The sequence below is a fragment of the Monodelphis domestica genome, chromosome 4 (genome assembly GCF_027887165.1).
Source record: "Monodelphis domestica isolate mMonDom1 chromosome 4, mMonDom1.pri, whole genome shotgun sequence".
NCBI classification, from domain to species: Eukaryota; Metazoa; Chordata; class Mammalia; order Didelphimorphia; family Didelphidae; genus Monodelphis; species Monodelphis domestica.
The window spans coordinates 290,334,520-290,353,783 of NC_077230.1; the positions used below are offsets into that span (position 1 = coordinate 290,334,520).

At 36.6% G+C, this 19,264-nt stretch overlaps 1 protein-coding gene across 2 annotated transcripts in view; it reads right to left on the reverse strand.

Annotated features, from left to right (window-relative positions):
• Window positions 1-19,264, reverse strand: part of CRYL1 (crystallin lambda 1) — a 213,156-nt gene that overhangs the window by 70,235 nt on the left and 123,657 nt on the right. For both annotated transcript variants that reach the window (XM_007495199.2, XM_056794670.1), the window contains exon 4: window positions 15,551-15,712. In XM_007495199.2, coding sequence (XP_007495261.2) covers window positions 15,551-15,712 — 162 coding nt within the window. The remainder of the gene's footprint in view (window positions 1-15,550; window positions 15,713-19,264) is intronic.

A 19,264-nucleotide genomic window follows, 5' to 3' on the forward strand; every position in this document is an offset into this window, starting at 1 on the left:
CTACTCCACATCACATAAGGTACTAAATAGTAAATGTGGTCTTTGAAGATGAAGCCTCAGTTCCAAACCCATTGACTTTAATACCAGTACTCTTGTCATTAAGCTTTAGTATAAGGATGGTATTAGAAAATAAGTCTTGTTATATTAGTTTAGAGATAAGAAGTAGAGATACTGGCTTGAGAAATAATTGGAGTTTGAAGCAGAGCTGAGACAGTGTTAATTTCAAATGTTGACAGTTTAACAGTTTTTCTGTGACACTCTCTCTGGGAGTGGTAGTTGGTCTCTGGCAGTTGGCAGAGTCACACATAGAGGCTCTGGCTCTGAAGCCTTTGAGGAGGTAACATCTTTGCCTCTTTCTCTTTCTCACTGTCTGAGGTAAAGATCTGAAGGAGTTAAGTGTTTTCTTTTTCCAACTTGGGAAACACTATTGACTATCTATTACTGTCTTTATAGATTGTTTAACTCTAAGAAGATCAAAGAAAGACCTGGTCTTTGGATTGGACTCTGAGTCTGCTCTGGCTCAGAGTCCTAACTTGATTTTTGTTGAGACCCAACCAGCTAGCCTTTGTTATTTTTATAACTTCAAGACAAAGTTAATAATTATAAGGATAATAGTGTAGTTTATTGTAGAATAGGGAAAATTTGGGTTAGTCAGATAAGGAAGAATTAGTATAGCCTGTGAAAAACAGGAGAAGTGGTTCCTTGTGGAACCAGAGAGATTTATTTGGGTGGGGTTAGAATCCCTTAGAGTTAGAAATCCTTTTTATCCTTATATATTTCAATAAATATTATATTTTTATAAAGAGTCTCGTTAGTGTCCTTGTGCCTGGCCCTGAAGAGAAGTTCATATATGAGCTTCACTTCACTGAGATAAACTGAAAATACTTTGTGAGCGCAGCAAACAGAGTATCCAAATCAGTTTATAAACAATAATCAATCCATTGCTATATTAGTTTTTACAATCTCCATTTTATTTTTACAGTAGTAATTCTTTAAAAAAAAATTCTTTTTACTGATAATCACTGTTTTAATATCATCTTATTCCCAAATACCTTCCCCCTCCTTTCCATTCCCCAACCTCCAAGCAAGCTATTACTCTAACAAAGAATTAAAAAATAAAGACAAAAAAGCAGTTTGGCAAAACTAACCAACATATAAGCCAAGTCTAACAATACAGACAATATTCCATATTCAATGTCTCCTACCCCACAAATAAATGGAGCAAGATACATTTTCTTACATCTTTTCATAAGTCAAGCTTGGTTACTATGATCCTTTTCAATAGTTAATGTTCAATATCTTGAAAGCGACAATATCTAATTTCCATTAATTATCTAAGAAGATACATTCATTTTAAAGAGATTTGCCAAGTAATCAGCACAACTCATATCTTAGAGCTCTTATAATGGATTTAGATTAGTCTTTCTCAGAACTTTCAATCTATTTACAACAACAATAAAAAGGTAAAGTTCTATTCTACAATTTAAAAAATACAAACTGAGTAATCTTTAATGTTTGGCACAATGACTGATAAAGAGTGTATTGGACATATTTTATAATATCTAGTTGAGATTTATTTTTTAATATTTTATTTTCCCAATTACACTTAACAACAATTTTCAACATAAGTTTTCTGAAATTATAAAATCTAAATCATCTTTATCCCTTCCTCCCTTCCTTCACCCCTCCTTGAGTTAGTAAACAATTTGATATGGGTTGTACATGTATGATCATGCAAAACATATTTCCATAAAATATTCACATAAAACCAAGACACAAAAACAAAAACACAAAGAAAATGAAAAATAGCATTATTTCAATCTGAATTCCAACTCCAGCATTCTTTCTCTGGAAGTGAATAGCATTCTTTGTCAAAAGTCCTTCAGAATTATCCTGGATCATTGTATTGCTGAGAAAAGCATAAATCTTTTACAGTTGATCATTATACAATATTGTTGTTATGATGTGCAATGTTCTTCTGGTTCTGCTTAATTCACTCTACATCAGTTTATGTAGATCTTTCCAATTTTTTCTGCAATCATCTTACTCATCATTTCTTACAGAAAGTAGTATTTTATAACAATCAGATACCACAATTTGTTCAGCCATCACTCAACTGATAGCCATCTCCTCAAAATATCTTTATGTAAATAGTCCTTTTTTGATTTTTGGTTTCTTAATCTCCTCAGGATACAGACCTTCTAGTGGTATTACTGTATCACATAGTTTTATATCCCCTCATTGGGATATAATATTTAATAAATGTTTCATTGATTAACTGGTTGATCAATGAGTAAGAAATCAATCTATCAACCAACATTTGTAAAGTGCCTACTATGTGCCAGGCATGGTGCTAAGTGCTAGGGATTATAAAAAGAGGAAAATGTCCTCAGTCCATGCCCTCAAGGAGCTCATAGTCTAATAGGAGAAACAACAAACAAATATGTACAAACAAGCACAAACAAGATAAATTAAGAGAGGGAAGGCAATAGAGTTAAAAGAGGTTGGGAAAAATTGTCTGAAGATGGGATTTTACATGGTACTTAAAGGAAGCCAGAGAAGCTAGTAGAGGGAGATAAGAAGAGAGCATTCCAGGCATTAGGAATAGCAAGGGAAAGTGGCTGGACTTAAGAAACGGAGTGCTTAGTTCATAGAATAGTAAGAGAGTCAATATCACTGTTTTGAAAAGGACATGGTATTGAGTAAAGAAGTAAGAAGACTGGAAAGGTAGCAAGGGGCCCATGATCACATAGCTACTAAATGACAAAACAAGATTTGAACCCAAGTCTTCTACAATACCTTCTACTGTAGGACTATTCTCTCTCTCTCTCTCTCTCTCTCTCTCTCTCTCTCTCTCTCTCTCTCTCTCTCTCTGATATCCATTATTTTTATAGTGGGGATTAACATACCATGAAAACTCTAAAAAATGATGAACCTAGGCTTCTGTCTTATAATTAGGAATCCCAGTGAATCAGCAAAACTAGAGAGAATGCCCAATTAGAGAACAAAGAAGGAATACCTATCTTAAGAAGTTGCTCTGCCCTTAAAATCTAAAATTAGTTCTATGGAACTTGAGATATTTTCAGAAACAGTATTATGAATGGGAGTGGGTTCTTCAAGCCAGTTTCTCACTGTCAACTTAGTCCACTATGAAGGGTCCATATGAAACAGTAGTACCAAGCCCAATCACCATATATTGAGGAATATGAAGAGATAGACCCATTTCTTCCTCTCACATCCTTGCTTCTTTCATCTAGGCTATGACCCATCCTGTCACTGGAAGAGGAATTTCTAGGATCATCTAGCCAGAGCAACTATCCCTGAGTGGCCATTCTTTGGTAAATAAATCAATAAACATGGCAGGAACATTCCTAATTCCTAAAAAATGTCCAGAGGTCTTCTTCAAGAAATATTGACTTACATTAAGAAGGAAACTATAAGAAAATTAGGCGAACACAGAATAGCATACATGTCAGACCTTTGGGAAGGGAAAGACTTCAAAACCAAGCAAGACTTAGAAAGAGTTACGAAATGCAAAATAAATAATCTGGAATACATCAAATTAAAAAGGTTTTGTACAAACAAAACCAATGTAACTAAAATCAGAAGGGTAGCAACAAATTGGGAAGCAATCTTCATAAAAACCTCTGACAAAAGTTTAATTACTCAAATTTACAAAGAACTAAATCAATTGTACAAAAAATCAAGCCATTCTCCAATTGATAAATGGGCAAGGGACATGAACAGGCAGTTCTCAGCCAAAGAAATCAAAACTATTTAATAAGCACATGAAAAAGTGCTCTACATCTCTTATAATCAGAGAGATGCAAATCAAAACAACTCTGAGGTATCACCTCACACCTAGCAGATCGGCTAACATGACAGCTATGGAAAGTAATGAATGCTAAAGGGGATGTGGCAAAGTAGGGACATTAATTCATTGCTGGTGGAGTTGTGAATTGATCCAACCATTCTGGAGGGCAATTTGGAACTATGCCCAAAGGGTGATAAAAGACTGTCTGCCCTTTGATCCAGCTATAGCACTGCTGGGTTTGTACCCCAAAGAGATAATAAGGAAAAAGACTTGTACAAGAATATTCGTAGCTGCACTCTTTGTGGTGGCAAAAAATTGGAAAACGAGAGGATGCCCATCAATTGGGGAATGGCTGAACAAATTGTCGTATATGTTGGTGATGGAATACTATTGCGCTAAAAGGAATAATAAAGTAGAGGAATTCCATGGAGAATGGAACAACCTCCAGGAAGTGATGCAGAGCAAAAGGAGCAGAACCAGGAAAACATTGTACACAGAGACTGATACACTGAGGTACAATCGAAGGTGATGGACTTCTCCATTAGTGGCAATGCAATGTCCCTGAACAATCTGCAGGGATCTAAAAAATACTATCCACAAGCAGAGGATAAACTGTGGTAGTAAAAACACCGATGAAAAGCAACTGCTTGACTACAAGGGTTGAGGGGATATGACTGAGGAGAGACTCTGAGTGAACACTCTAATGCAAATACCAACAACAGGGAAATGGGTTTGAGTCAAGAACACATGTGATAACCAGTGGAATCGTGCGTCGGCTATGGGAGAGGGAAAGGTGGTGAGAGGGGGGGCGGGGAGGAAAATAAAATGATCTTTGTTTCCAGTGAATAATGTTTGGAAATGACCAAATAAAATAATGTTTAAAATTTAAAAAAAAATAAAAAATAAAAATTAAATTAAATTAAAAAAAATATTGCCTTAAAAGTAGAGGATTATGAAGATGAGTTTAAAATTTGAGTTCAGAGGCAGCTTTGTGGCTCAGTGGATTGAGAGCCAAGCCTGGAGACAGTAGGTCTTAGATTCAAATCTGACCTGAGACACTTCCTGTGTGGCCCTGGGCAAGTCACTTAACCCCCATTGCCTAGCCCTTACTGCTCTTCTGCCTTGGAACCAGTTAGTTCTAATAAGAAGGTAAAGGTTAAAAAAAAAGAATATGATGCTCAGGTAGCAAAAAGAGATCATGAAATTTTAAGCTATTCATCAGAAACATGGTCACCAGAATGAAGGAAGTTTTCACTATTCTCTGTTCCAGTCAGACTACTTCAGGGTGAAAACGGGATCTAATTTTCCACAAGAAGCCAATGTCCTAAAGAAAACATGACAAAATCACCAATAAACTATCTTCTACATTTACAAGCTGTTGAATATTATGACCAACAAGGTGAAATGACTCAAGAACATTCATGTGATGATCAGTTGAAGGAACTGCAGGTGATTAGTCTAGAGGAAAGATGATTTTTGGTGTACTTGAAACTGTCTTCAAGTATCTGAAAGTCTGTCATGTGGAAGAAGGATTAGATATCTTTGATTTTATTCCAGAAAGCAAAACTAGGAGCAAGGAGTTGAAACTGTAAAAAAAGCGGATTAAGCCTGTTAAATGGAGAAAAGTTCCTAACAATTTGCCATCCTTTCAGTTATGTCTGACTCATCATGACCACAATTGGGGATTTTCTGGCAAAGATACTGGAATGGTTTGCCATTTCCTTCTCCAGCTCATTTGACAGATGAGGTAACTGAGGTAAATGAGGTTAAGTGACCAGGGTCATACAGCTAGTAACTATTTGAGGCTGGATTTGAACTCAAGTTTTCCTGACTCTACACCTGGTGCTCTGCCCATGAGCCACCTAGTTGCCCTTCCTAACAATTACAACTGTCTCAAATAAAAAGGGAATGGTTTACTTTGGAAGGTCAGTCAACAAGCATTTTTTAATTAATTTTTTTCATATGATAAGCATTTATTTTTTCTCCCTTCTGCCTATTCCTCTTCATCTCCACCAAGTAAGAAAAAGGTGGGAAAAAAGCAAACCCCTTGCCAGAAATATGCAAAACAAATTCCCACATTGGCTAGGTCAGAGAGTACGTCTCATTCTGCAACTTGAGTCCATTGCCTCTCTATCAAGAGGTGAGTAGCATACTTCATCAGTGTGGTTGGTCATTGCATTGATCAGAATTCTTAAATCATTTCAAATTTGTTGATTTTTCAAGATGTCAACAAAGATTTCTTTAGTGTTTAGGATATGCCAGGCACTGTGCTGATTGCCGATTCAAAACTTTAAGTAACTTCACTTTTCACTTTAAGTTCATAAAGCACTTTTCTCACAACCACCCTGTGAGATAAAGAATTACAAATTTAATTAAATTAACATTATCTCTATTTCCCAGATCAGAAAACTAAGGCTCTGGGAAGTCTAATAATCTGCTCAGAGTATATCTTTTGGGAAAACTGGGAAAAGAACTCCATTTACCTATGTAGTTTGCAACCTATTGATAACTTAGTCTTAGAGAGTTGTACCTGCTATGTTAAGCCAGGCACTATGCTAAAAGTTGGGGATACAAAGACCGGCAAAAGATGCTCACCATCTAAGGGAAATGACAACGAGAAAACAATTATGTACAAATGAGGTATAAACTGGAGAAACTGGAGAAACAAGATTTGAACCTGGTTTCTCTAACCCTAACCCTTCATAAGGTCTTACATATACCCTTTGATTATTAGTTCCCTTCCCACTGTTTCTTTGGTTATATTTTGTACATATTTTATATTTACTTATCTTTTATCTGTCAATTATTAATCCAACAAAATGCAACCCCTACAAGGGAAGAGACTTGTTTTAGTTCTTGAATGTCCAGTGCCTAGCATATAGCAGGCTAGCATATAATAGGATCACAGAGCTAATAAACCAATCAAGCCAGGTTTGAACCCTTCCAAATCTTTTGATTCCTAGTCTAATGCTCTTTTTACTCACAAGCATTTCAAGAGCAGTGGTGCCTTTGGCTATAATTATCTTGCTATAAAATAAGTTTGGTTTGGTCCTAAAGAAGAAATAGGAGAAGGCACCTCCCTCTTGTGTCCTAGGAAAGGGTCAGTTGTTTTCAATGATATATGACTCATGACCCTATTTGGGCTTTTTTTGGCAAAGATTCTGAAGTTGTTTATTAATTCTCTCTCTAGCTCATTTTATAGATGAGGAATCTGAGGCAAATAAAGTTAAGTGACTTACCCAGGGTCACACAGTCTGAGACCAGATCTGAACTCAGCACTCTATCCACTGCACAACTTGGCTTCCCAAAAGGAATTTTGGACTCTATTTAGTCTCCTTAAATAAGTGTTCCCTTAACAACATCCCTCATAAGTAGTCACTGAGCCTTCACTTGAACACCCTTAGTGAAAGGGAATTCCTTATCTCTTAAGGAAGTCTATCATTCCTCTTTTTAACAGCTGCAATTGTTAAAATATTTTTATATCTAGTCAAAATCTTACCTTACTGAACCTTTCACCCACTACTATTAGTTCATCCTTCTGGGATCAATCAGGAAAAAATATCTTAAATTATAGCTGTTTCTATTCAATCATTTTAAACTGTGTCTGACTCTTTATGACCCTATTTAGGTTTTCTTGGTGAAGATACTGAAAAAGTTTGCTATTTCCTTCTCCAACTCATTTGACAGATGAGGACATCATCTGAGGCAGACAGGGTTAAGTGACTTGCCCAGGATCAACTTGCTATTGCAAGTGTGTGAGAGGCCAGATTTGAACTCATAAAGATGAATCTACCTGACTTCAGGCCCCGCACTCTATCCATTGCACTATCTAGCTGCCTATATCATAAATTAAAATGAAATGAATTAATGAATTAAGGTTAAATGAAAACAAAAGATATACATTTTTCAAATTTAACTGTATATGGAATAAAAGGTTCCTTTGGAGCCCTGCAATCTCGAAAGTTCAGGCATGGAGGCACCATCCAATGTGTATAATTGAAAATCTATTACCCTAAAAAAGAACTACATTTCCTGGGAGCCCGCCGACTTCCTGTCATTACAGACTTCCTGTAGACAGGGGATATTAGGTGGGGATGTGGAAGGTCCTGCCTCTTTACTTCCTGTCCCTAGCCTGGTAGTGGTAAGGCGGGCATTAGAACTGGCTGATCAGCTATGGGCATGTGCTCTTTATTTTGTATCCTCTTTATTCCTAATCTCCTAAAATATAATAATTTGTTATTGAGATTTAATTTTAATTTTTACAAATGGAAGGCTTGCCCCATGTTGTAAGCCTCTAACTTACTGCCTCTTGCAAAATTGTCCAAATCTGCTCCAGATAGTTAGGCTGACCCTCCAGCACAAAGAGCACACAACTAAACTATCTTTATGGTCACTGTAAGTGGGCTTTCATCAAGTGTTCCCTCAAGCTACAGGACTCTGACATGCTGAAAAAATGCTGGGAACATCTCAAACTTATTGTCCTTTATATTAATGAAAAGTCATCTTCCCATTGCACTTAGTTGAATGGACAAGAATACTATCCCAGGGGCAACTAGTTAGCATAATGGCTAGAGCACCAGACTTGCAGTTGGGAGGTCCTGAGTTCAAATCTGACCAAAGACCCTGGGTAAGTTCATTAACCCCAATTGCTTTTTGAATTCTAGATTTACATATACTTGTATGTAGCCTAGAACTTCATTTTAGTTTAACATTGTGAAAATATTGAAAGAATCTTGTGACTTTATTCCTTTTCTTTCTACGTGACCCTGGACAAACCAGTTAACCCCAATTGTCTAACCCTTACCACTCTTCTGTCTTAGAACTATTACTAAATCAGAAGGTAAGGGTTTGTTTGTTTGTTTTTAATGACACTCTGGTGCTGGTCCATAGTAAGGCCTGTTAGCTGTGAGAGTGTATCCCTTCAATTTAATTTGGTGCCCAAGAATAGAACATGAAGAATTAAAAGCAGGGAGAGGCAAATAAGGAACCAAGAAAATTAAAACAAACGAGTTCACTTAAGAAAGTAAAAGAATGGACAGGCTTTCTGCAACGTGGCACTCTCGAACACGGCAGTCTGGGGAAGTTATGCACCTGATCCAGGAGTGGTGAAAAGTCATGGCCCTTTACTGCTAAAGGCTATTAGAGAGTCCTGGGAAATCTATCTCTGACCTATACTCAAGAAATTTTTTTAAAATAAATAAGAAAAGTAGGTAGTACAGATAAAGATCAAACAAGATGGTCCCCGGACTCTTGTCCTAAAAGAACTGTGTGTGCTGCACTTGGGCAGTAGAAGCACAAGAGACAAATTGTAAAGCATCTATGAAGCTCTTTGAGGTCTCAGGTTGAACGGGGCTATACAAATGCAACGTTCTTTCATTCATCTCTATGAAAAGTCTCTGGGCAGGAGCTGAAAGAGAGCATGGGGATCATGTGACCACCTCCATCGTCCTGGGCACGAAATACACAGGGTTCATTTATTTTCTCCCCGCTGAGATTCAATGAAGCTAAACTAGCAAGGAAAGGCAGACTGTTACTTTTCCCAGAAGACAGCTTCGACAATTTACAATTCATTCACACATAAATATCCACCCAGAAGTGGAGGAAATGCCACAAGCAGTTGGGGCTATGTTGGTTTATTTTTGTTTTGTTTTTTAGTCCTATTTCCCAAGAAAGAAATATAGCCTTAAACATAGGACTGAGAGAAAGAAGGGATCTCAAAGATGAAGAAATGGAGCCCTAGAAAAGGAACTTGTCCAAGATCCTAAAGGTCCTAAATAGGAGAGCTAAAATTAAAACTGTGGTGAAATGAGGAAAAGTCTGGCATTTAGAGTCAGAAGACATGGGTTCATTTAGATGGTGGATCTGGCACTTGCTACTTGTATTATCAAGGTATCAAGTTATTTCATTCTCCATCCTTCTATATAGCCACCCCTTCCCCACCTCAGTTTACCCATTTGCAAAAATTAATGAATTAATTAGTTTCAAACATCCCTTCTGACCTAAGAATCTTATAAATCCAGTTCTGACTCCAGTCCCAGGATTCCTTCTATTACATTACACTTTGCTTAAAATATACACACAATTAAAAACAAAAATGTTAGAAACTATTGTTGCATGTAATTGGGGGGAAATCAACTAAAATTTAATTAGAAATTTCCCTTTTAAAAATAAAATAAAAACTTTAAATAAAAAATTTTTAAAGAGAGCTGCTATAATATCTTGGAACATATGGGTTCATCTCCTTTTTCACTGATCTCCTTGAAGAAACAAACCCAGTAATACAATTGCTGGCTATAAGGATACATACAATTTCATAACTCTCTGGGCATAATTTCAAATTGTTCTCCAAAATCGTTGGATGAATTTGCAGTTCCACCAATACTGTATTAGTGTTCCCATTTTTCTATATCCCTTCTAACACTTGTCATTTTGCCCTTTTATCATTTTAGTCCATTTGATAGGTGTGAGATCTCAGTATTGGTTTGATTTGCATTTCTCTAATCAGTAGTGATTTAGAACTTTTTAAAAAATATACTTATATGTGGCTTTGATTTCTTCATCCCAGAGCTGTCCATATCTTTTGCCCATTTATCAATTGGGGGATGGCCCTTATTCTTATAAATTTGAAAAAATTCTATAAATATTTGAGATAGGCATCCTCTGAGACACTATAAAAACTTTCCCCCCAGTTTTCAGCTTTTCTTCTAATCTTGGCTCCATCATTTTATTTGTACAGAAAATTTTTAATTTAATGTAATCAAAGCTATCTATTTTATATCTCACAATGCTCTCCATCTCTTGTTTAATCATAAATTTATCTCATCCATAAATCTAAAAGGTGGTATGTTCCCTGTTCTAATTTGCATATGATGTTTTCTTTTATGTCTAGGTCATGCATCCATTTTGATCTTATTTTAGTAAATGGTGTGTCAGTCCATTTTTTAGATTCTGAATCTCTGTACAACTTTATTCACTTCAGTCATTTCTTGGGAAATCACTTAGAAGGGTTCATATGTGCATGTGTGTGTATGGTAGAGATTTGGAAACGTGATCAGTCCCTATCTTCTTAATAAACTAGAAGTATTTTCCCTTCCTATCTGTCAAGCATTCATTTTGAGCAAGACCTTTCAAGAGCTTAGAATTTTCACTGTAATCTATTTTTCTGTCTGTGCATAGAATCACAGACATCTTAAGCCTAGCACAAGGAATAGGGTGTTAGCTGATTTGCCTGAGCTTTACCATCTGGATCCAGATTTTTTTTTCCTTCTTTTTTTGCCAAAATATTTTTTAAAGGGTAGCTTTCTGGAAAGGGGAGAGAAAGAATACAGTAGGAAATATAGTTGCTACAAAAACATAAAGATATTGATAGAAATTTATTTTTTAATTGTGGAAAAGAGGATAAAATTATTAAAATGAGTTCCTGAATTAACCATAGATTCATTTAATGCATGCTATCCCTGTACCATTAGCACAGGTCATTGAAATTTGGACAAAGAAGGGTGGAAGTAAAAGGGAAAACGTGATGAATTTTATAAATTAACCTGTCTGGGAAATGTCTACCATTTCTTATTATGTGATTTCAGAGGGATTTGAAAATGAGGCAGCAGAATTTTGGGAACTGTAAGTTTTCAGATTTGAGGTTATCAATTCACATCAAATACTGAAACATAGTGAATGATAACAATCTAATTACTGGATGGGTAACTCTAGATGTCTTTGGATACTGAATTCAGTTGGAAAAAGATCTGTTCCTGAGACATTCTTTCAGCTCATCCTTGGAAGAATAGTTAGAATGCCACTGGCAAGTTATCAACTGTAAGATGGAACTGCAAGATGCTGATATCCTTCTGTGAGCAAAATCAATCTCTTTGCTTTATAGTTACATCTCAAACATCTGAGGTAGCTACAAAATTATAAACAATAGATTTCACTTTAGAATATTAGCAGGAATTAATGTATCAGCACAAAAAGTTTTACTTAAGAATACAGACATGAGGTTCATTGGTATATTTGTATGGGTAGGAAAAGGCTAAGTGGATTTCTTTCTTTCTCCAAATTAAACCAAAAGAAAACCCAGAGCTGACTCTCACATATACTTCCTTCAACATTTTCAATGATCTGTAACCAAATTTTTTATCAATCAATGGGAGGGTTCCCTCAGACAGAAACAATCATAATAAATTCATTTCTTTTCATCTCATGCAGCTCTCATCCATAGGCTTCCATAAACCATCTCCAGAAGGGCCACCCAATGTTTGGGGACCTTAATCTAGCTCTCTTAACATTGTATAGACACAATGAAGTTTATAGGAGTTCCATCAGTTATTCTCTGATCCTTCCTTTTCTGGGAAATCATCTTTTTTGAGGATATCCTTTTTGCCATTTCTCCTGCACAATTCTTGGTTATTATGTTGCAACTCACTCATATCCACACTAGACTAATGCAAAGACCAAGCTTGCCTGAGGTAAAAACAAAAAAAATTCACTTTTCTTTATACTTTAGAGTTAGAGGTCTATGGATATGAATACTACACAGACTTAGCTGATGAAATAGTTAGTTTTGCTGAACTTTTTTATTTTTTAGTCTTCGTAATGAAGAATGATTTGTTGGGTAGGAGAGGTAAGAGAGATATATTCAGGAATAAAGGTTATATAAAAATAAAAGCTATTAATAAAAACATAAAATTAAAATACAGGTCTTATTTGAAGGTAAGAGCTTGGGGTTAGCTAAAACACTGTACCATTTCCCAGACCTAATTTGTTCCTCTCCTATTCAGTTTTAGATATAATTTATTGCCCACTTGCAGTATTTGTGCAAAATATATGTATTGACTGATGAAGCATCCTATCTGTATATTATAATCTAAACAATAGACATTCTTTATCCTCTTAGTTTTCCTGTGAGTATAGTTAAGTTAAACTCTTTTGATCCACGATCCAAGGATTAATGAAGTCAGAATGTCATTGGCAAACAGAAGCAGCTGGAGGAAACTGCCATCTCTAGAAAGAGCTCTTTATTTGAAATCCATAAATGTATTTTATTAATATTCTGATAACTGCATTTCAACCTAACTGTAATCCTTTTGTACTTCTTTGCATATTATTGTGTTAATTTAAAAACATTATTCTAAGAAGAGGTCCATAGGCTTCAATTGACTACCAGTGGGGTCCACGACACACAAAAAGGTTAAGGACCTCTTAACTCTCTTACATTTAGGATCTGCATTAGATATCCTCAAGGACCAGTGCAAACATATTTGATAAGTATACAAATGTTTTATGCCTTACTCTATATCAATAATCAGAAAACTGCCAAACAAAATTATCTCTTACATTTTTCAAAGATATAGTCCCATTTTGTTCATTTTTTTCTACTTTGGCATTGATTTTTATCTTTAACAAGATGATGGTCTGATTATACACAGGCTGGTGATTCAGAAATGGCACTACTAATAACTAGCTTTTTCTAACTTCTTAGAAAAAATGTATTTCATTTTTTATAATTTTACTTAGTGTTTACCATTTCCAGCATCCCTCAATTCTCTTATTGAAAAAGGCATTCATATTATATATGCTGGAGCCTTTTATGCAGTCAACAAGCTTCTCACCTAAATCATGTTTTCCATTATGATTTTTTTATGACCACCTTTTCAGAGAAGTCACTAAGTGTTAAAGTATTTGTTGATATAATTTGAAGGCTATTGTTGACTTATTCATGGAACTGCTCTACTTAAGCTTCTCAAACAGATGCTGACACACAGGTTAAAAATAATTTCATGGTGATCTTTTTTTTTAATGCTTATCCTTAGGGGGCAGCGGGGTGACTCAGTGGATTGAGAGCCAGGCCTAGAGATAGGAGATCCTAGGTTCAAATCTGGCCTCAGATACTTCCTAGCTATGTGACCCTGCTTAGCCCTTACTGCTCTTCTGCTTGGAACCAAGGGTTTTAAAAAATAATAATAAATACATAAATAAATGTTTATTCTGAACATTGCAATATAAAATGACCAAACATATTTCTTCTTGTCTTTGTATATGCAGTCAAATTCTGCCAACTCCTTTATTTCTCCTTGAAGAAACTATGAGCCATCCTTGCATTTAGCCACAACTTTCTTCTGTCTTCTTGTTTAGTTTATGGTGAGAATGCTCAGAGTGATATGATTCAGATAATTCAATGGTATGCCTACTCATTGGTCACTGGTATTTGGGTAAAGGTCTTAGAATTAGAGTGCTGACAGTTCATGTTTATAGATGGTCTAAAAACTATGACTTTTCTCATTTTTCTACCACTCTGCCCATATCACTTATAGAAGGAGGAAAAAGCACAAAACTGGGGGCCATTGTGCTGTTTTGTTTGTTTCATGGTTTGCTACAGCTAAATAATTTATCACCAGGTGACTAACCTGCTGATTTTGAGTCTCAGCCTACTTGGTTAGACCAGCCTTCAAAAAACACAAAGGATCTGTAGGCATCATAGTCTGAACCTCTTCGGCATGGCAGAACCAGCTTGAGTTTCCGTCAGCTCTTCCTTAGAAATCTGTTTATAATTCACCCCTTCCTCTCATTTCATTACCCAGCTCAGATACTTATCACTTCGCACCTAGATTATCGCAGCAGCTTTGGTTAACTGGTTTCTCTACTTCAAGTCTCTCTTATCAAGCCACTCTCTAGGCTCATCTTCCTAAAATATTGCTGTATAATATCTTAAGAGCTTTCAACAGCCCTCAAATGCCTAATGCCTTCTTACACTAAAACTCCTCTCTTTGGAGTTAACAACCTCAATGATCTCACCTCAACCTAAATATCCAGCCTAATGTCCCACTACTCTTCAGCATGCAATGAAAAGAGCACTAGATCAAGGTCTAGAGATCTGGCTAATCTTGTCTAGGACATAGTCTTAATCCTGATGCAGCTACTAATTACATACATACTTGAGAAATTTGGGGCAAATCAATACACTTTTCTGGGTGGGTTTTATTTTCTTCTTCTTTAAAATAAGAGAGTTACATTGGATAATCTCTAAGGTCTCTTTCAGTTTTAAACCCTACGGTCCTACCATCATCCATTCTGTACTTCTATTTTATTAAACAATTGGTCTCTTCACCACTCTTCACCATCCCACATATTTACATTTGTTCTTACCTCCTTGTTCTTACTTATGCTTTTTCCTGTGCCTCCAATGCCTTATCTATTCTTCAAGTTCGTACCTAGTGATGATATATTGCCTGATCTGCCTAGCAAAGATTATTCTCCCTCCTTGAAATTTCCTACAGTACTATATCTGAATCTTCCCTCTGCCCTCTCTATTTTATTTATTTTCTTTGTGTGCATTTCATATCTCATTGTCTAGTAGAATAAAAACTACTTGAGAGAAGCGACTGTCATTTTTCATCTTATAATCTCCAGCTCCTAACAGCCTTTATTATATAGACATAATATGTCTGTGGAATTTAATAAAAAAGAGAAAAACTGAGAAATGATGATTCCTATAGATGTATTATTCACACATCAACTTGAGAATTGCTTTGGGATAATCTGAAAAATTATTTAGGCATGGGCAAGAGGTAAATTTATGTCAATTCTTTATCAATTCCATTAAAATATAAACATCATATTCCCATTTATTTTACATAGTAGGAAATAAAAATCATCTTTGGTAAAATCTTAGTGAATTGGTGTGGAAATTCACAAAAGAAATAATGAAGAAAAAATAAAAACATATGCTCAGGTACTCACAGGATGCGCCACAATGCATTGTTTCACATGCTTCAAACCCGAAAATATCTTTGAAGGCAAAAGGCATGAGGTGGAGCTGCTTAAGACAACTTTATCATCAACAATAAGGTCTAACTGAGAAAAAACCTTCTTCTTCAATTCAAGATTTTCTGGAGTGCATTCCTGAAAACAAGGAGACAGAATTGTAATTACTACTAATGATTAGTACACTTGAACTAGTTCACAGGAGCATTTCATGGTTGGATTTGTTCCAAAAAGGAAATAATACTAAACCCACAAAAAGTACCAGCACCTTCCACCAGAAGTCTGCCAAGTCAATTGGGAGGTGTGATTTGCAGATGCACTACACACCTCAGGCAGGCAGCCTGCTAAGAACATAGAGCTGTTCTTAAACATTTGCTTCCTCTCTTTGTTTAAGGGCATCTGCCAGCCCTAACAAGCTAATTAGCTGGTTTTCCCAGAAAGTATAGAATTAGAATCTGTTTACATTACATAACAAAATTTCCAGAACATTTTATATGTTGTTCTAAATGGCATGTGACAAACATATAAATTAAAAATCAAGATATAAAAACAAAAATAAATTAACCTGTACCTTACATTTTACTAAGTGAGGTGTGCATACTCACCTATAGGTATTTATATAATAGTATAGAATAGTAGTAGTCTCTCGGAAGCCGAGAATGACGATTGTCTTTGTGCATTATCATCTATTGATGTACCCTCATGTGGCTAATATATACAACAATATAACTGGTGGGAAAGCTGTAGGAGCTAGAGGGCAGTGGGTCAGAAAAGGCCTCATTTAGGAGGTGGTGCTTGAGCTGAGCTTTAACAGAAATTTGGCATTCTCAAAGGCAGAGGTGAAGAGAGAGTTCATTCCAGGTTTAACAGTACAAAAGCATGGATCCTATAGAGGGAATGTGCAGGAGAACACTAATTATGCCCACTGACTGGACCACCTAGTAAGAGGAGAGTGACTGCCCTTTGATCCAGCTATAGCACTGCTGGGTTTGTACCCCAAAGAGATAATAAGGAAAAAGACTTGTACAAGAATATGCATAGGGGGCAGCTGGGTGGCTCAGTGGATTGAGAGCCAAGCCTAGAGACGGGAGGTCCTAGGTTCAAATCTGGCCTCAGACACTTCCCAGCTGTGTGACCCTGGGCAAGTCACTTGACTCCCATTGCCTAGCCCTTACCACTCTTCTGCCTTGGAGCCAATACACGGTATTGACTCCAAGACAGAGGGTAAGGGCTTTAAAAAAAAAAAAAGAATATTCATAGCTGCACTCTTTGTGGTGGCCAAAAATTGGAAAACGAGGGGATGCCCTTCAATTGGGGAATGGCTGAACAAACTGTCGTATATGTTGGTGATGGAATTCTATTGTGCTAAAAGGAATAATAAAGTAGAGGAATTCCATGGAGACTGGAACAACCTCTAGGAAGTGATGCAGAGCAAAAGGAGCAGAACCAGGAAAACATTGTACACAGAGACTAATACATTGTGGTACAATCGAAGGTGATGGACTTCTCCATTAGTGGCAATGCAGTGTCCCTGAACAATCTGCAGGGATCTAAAAAATACTATCCACAAGCAGAGGATAAACTGTGGGAGTAAAAATACCAATGAAAAGCAACTGCTTGACTACAGGGGTGGAGGGGATATGACTGAGGAGAGACTCTAAATGAACACTCTAATGCAAATACCAACAACAGAGAAATGGGTTTGAGCCAAGAACACATGTGATAACCAGTGGAAACGTGCATCGGCTATGGGAGAGGGAAAGGTGGGGGGGGAGGGGGGCGGGGAGGAAAAGAAAATGATCTTTGTTTCCAGTGAATAATGTTTGGAAATGACCAAATAAAATAATGTTTAAAATTTAAAAAAAAAGAGGAGAGTGAAATTGTGTAATAAGGCTGAAAAATTAACTTGGGTCAGGATGTAAGGAACTTTAAGGGTAAAATAAAGAAGTTTATATTTGTACCTGCAGTTCCCAAGGAGAGTGACATGGACAGACCTAAATATTAGGGGAAAAAATTCTGGGCATTTGTGTGGAGAATGAATTGGAATGGAAAGAGACCCAAATTGAGGAGACCAATTAGGAAGAAATAGTCTTACTGAGAGGTGATAAGAGTTTTAATGAGGGCAGTGGCCATGTAAACAGAGAGAAAGAGAAAGAGTCAAGAGATATTATGAAGAAAAAAGATTTCATGCCTTTGAAATAAGATGGGAGTTATGGGGTGAAAGAGAATGAGGAATAGAGGATACTATCAAGGTCACCAAAGCCAGGAACCCGGGAAGATAGACGCTAGTAATAAGGTCATAAAAAAAGGGGGGGGTAGATTTCAGGAGAGGGGCAAGAGGGAGAGAGAATGAATTTGTTTTAGATTTCCTGAATTTGCCATTTTTATAAGAAATCCAGTTTGTAATGTCCAATAGGCAGATGGTAATGCGTTCCTGCAGCTCAGGAGAAAGAATGGGGCAGGATATATAGTGGGACTCCCATATCCAAGAAGGAAAAGTTCCAAGACCTATTGCAGATGGCTAAAACCAAAGATATAAGCAAATATTTTCTTTGCCCCTGTACAGTCGTTGTTATTTGTCCTTTGTTTTGAAAAGGATAGATGACATCATGGGGTAATGTCTTAACTCACTATGAACTGAATTTAAGTGAGTCAGAGTTGTACAAAGTCACCAGCCTCACTCTCTCTTCCAGAGGCATCAAAGTCCACTGTCAAGACACAAGTAAGGATGACTGGTGATATTTCAGGATACAATGGAGGACTTTGGTGTGTTTGATGTCTGACCAAATTCTAAGCATTCCACAATGCCTGCTTCAGCCACCTTCATGGTCACTGGAAGAAATTGTTCTCATCCCCTTGATTCTACTGGGGAGAATCCTCATATGCTTGAGGTAAAAACTGGTTTGAGGTCAATCATTTACCCTCAACGTGGTTTAGCCTTTCTTTCAAGATGGTTTTACCAAGGTGTGATTACTGAGCATGTTACAGCTTCTTCTTCTTAAAGCCACAGCTGAGAGTTGGGCGAAAGAAAGTTACCAAAAGTCGATGAGCCACCATGAAAAGGGAAAGTATGAAGTATAACAAACAAATCTTTGGGAACTGATGAAATCATCTAATGTATAGAGGGAAGAGGAGAGGGCAAAGGGCAGAACCTTGGAGTACACCAATACTTGGGAAATGTACTATCAGTGATGATCCATAGGTCAGATATTTTGAAGGAGGGGACAGTATCTTGGCATGAGAGAGGAGTATTGTGAAAACCCAGTGTAGAAAGAGCCTCCAGGAAGAAAAAGTGGTTAATGGTGGCAAAGTCTTCAGAGAGGTCAGAAAGTATGAAAATTGAGAAAAGAACACTAGGTTTGTCAACTAAAGAATCATTGGTAATTTTGGAAAGAGCAGTGTCAGCTAGGAGATAAATTCTGAAGCAGAGGACTGAGAGGTGAGTCAGTGAAAAGAGAAATGGAGACATTGATTATAGACAGCTTTTTCTAGGTATTTCACTGAGAAACAAGAGACATAAGATGACAGTTTCATGAGAGTTTTTAAAAGATGAAGAAGACATGAGTATTTTGTAGGCCATAAGGAACCAATAGATAGGGAGAGACTGAAGAGGCAGAGATGCTTATAGGGACAATTTCAGCAATAGTTCCAAATATTTTTGAGTATCTTTTTGCAACAGCAAAAAATTTT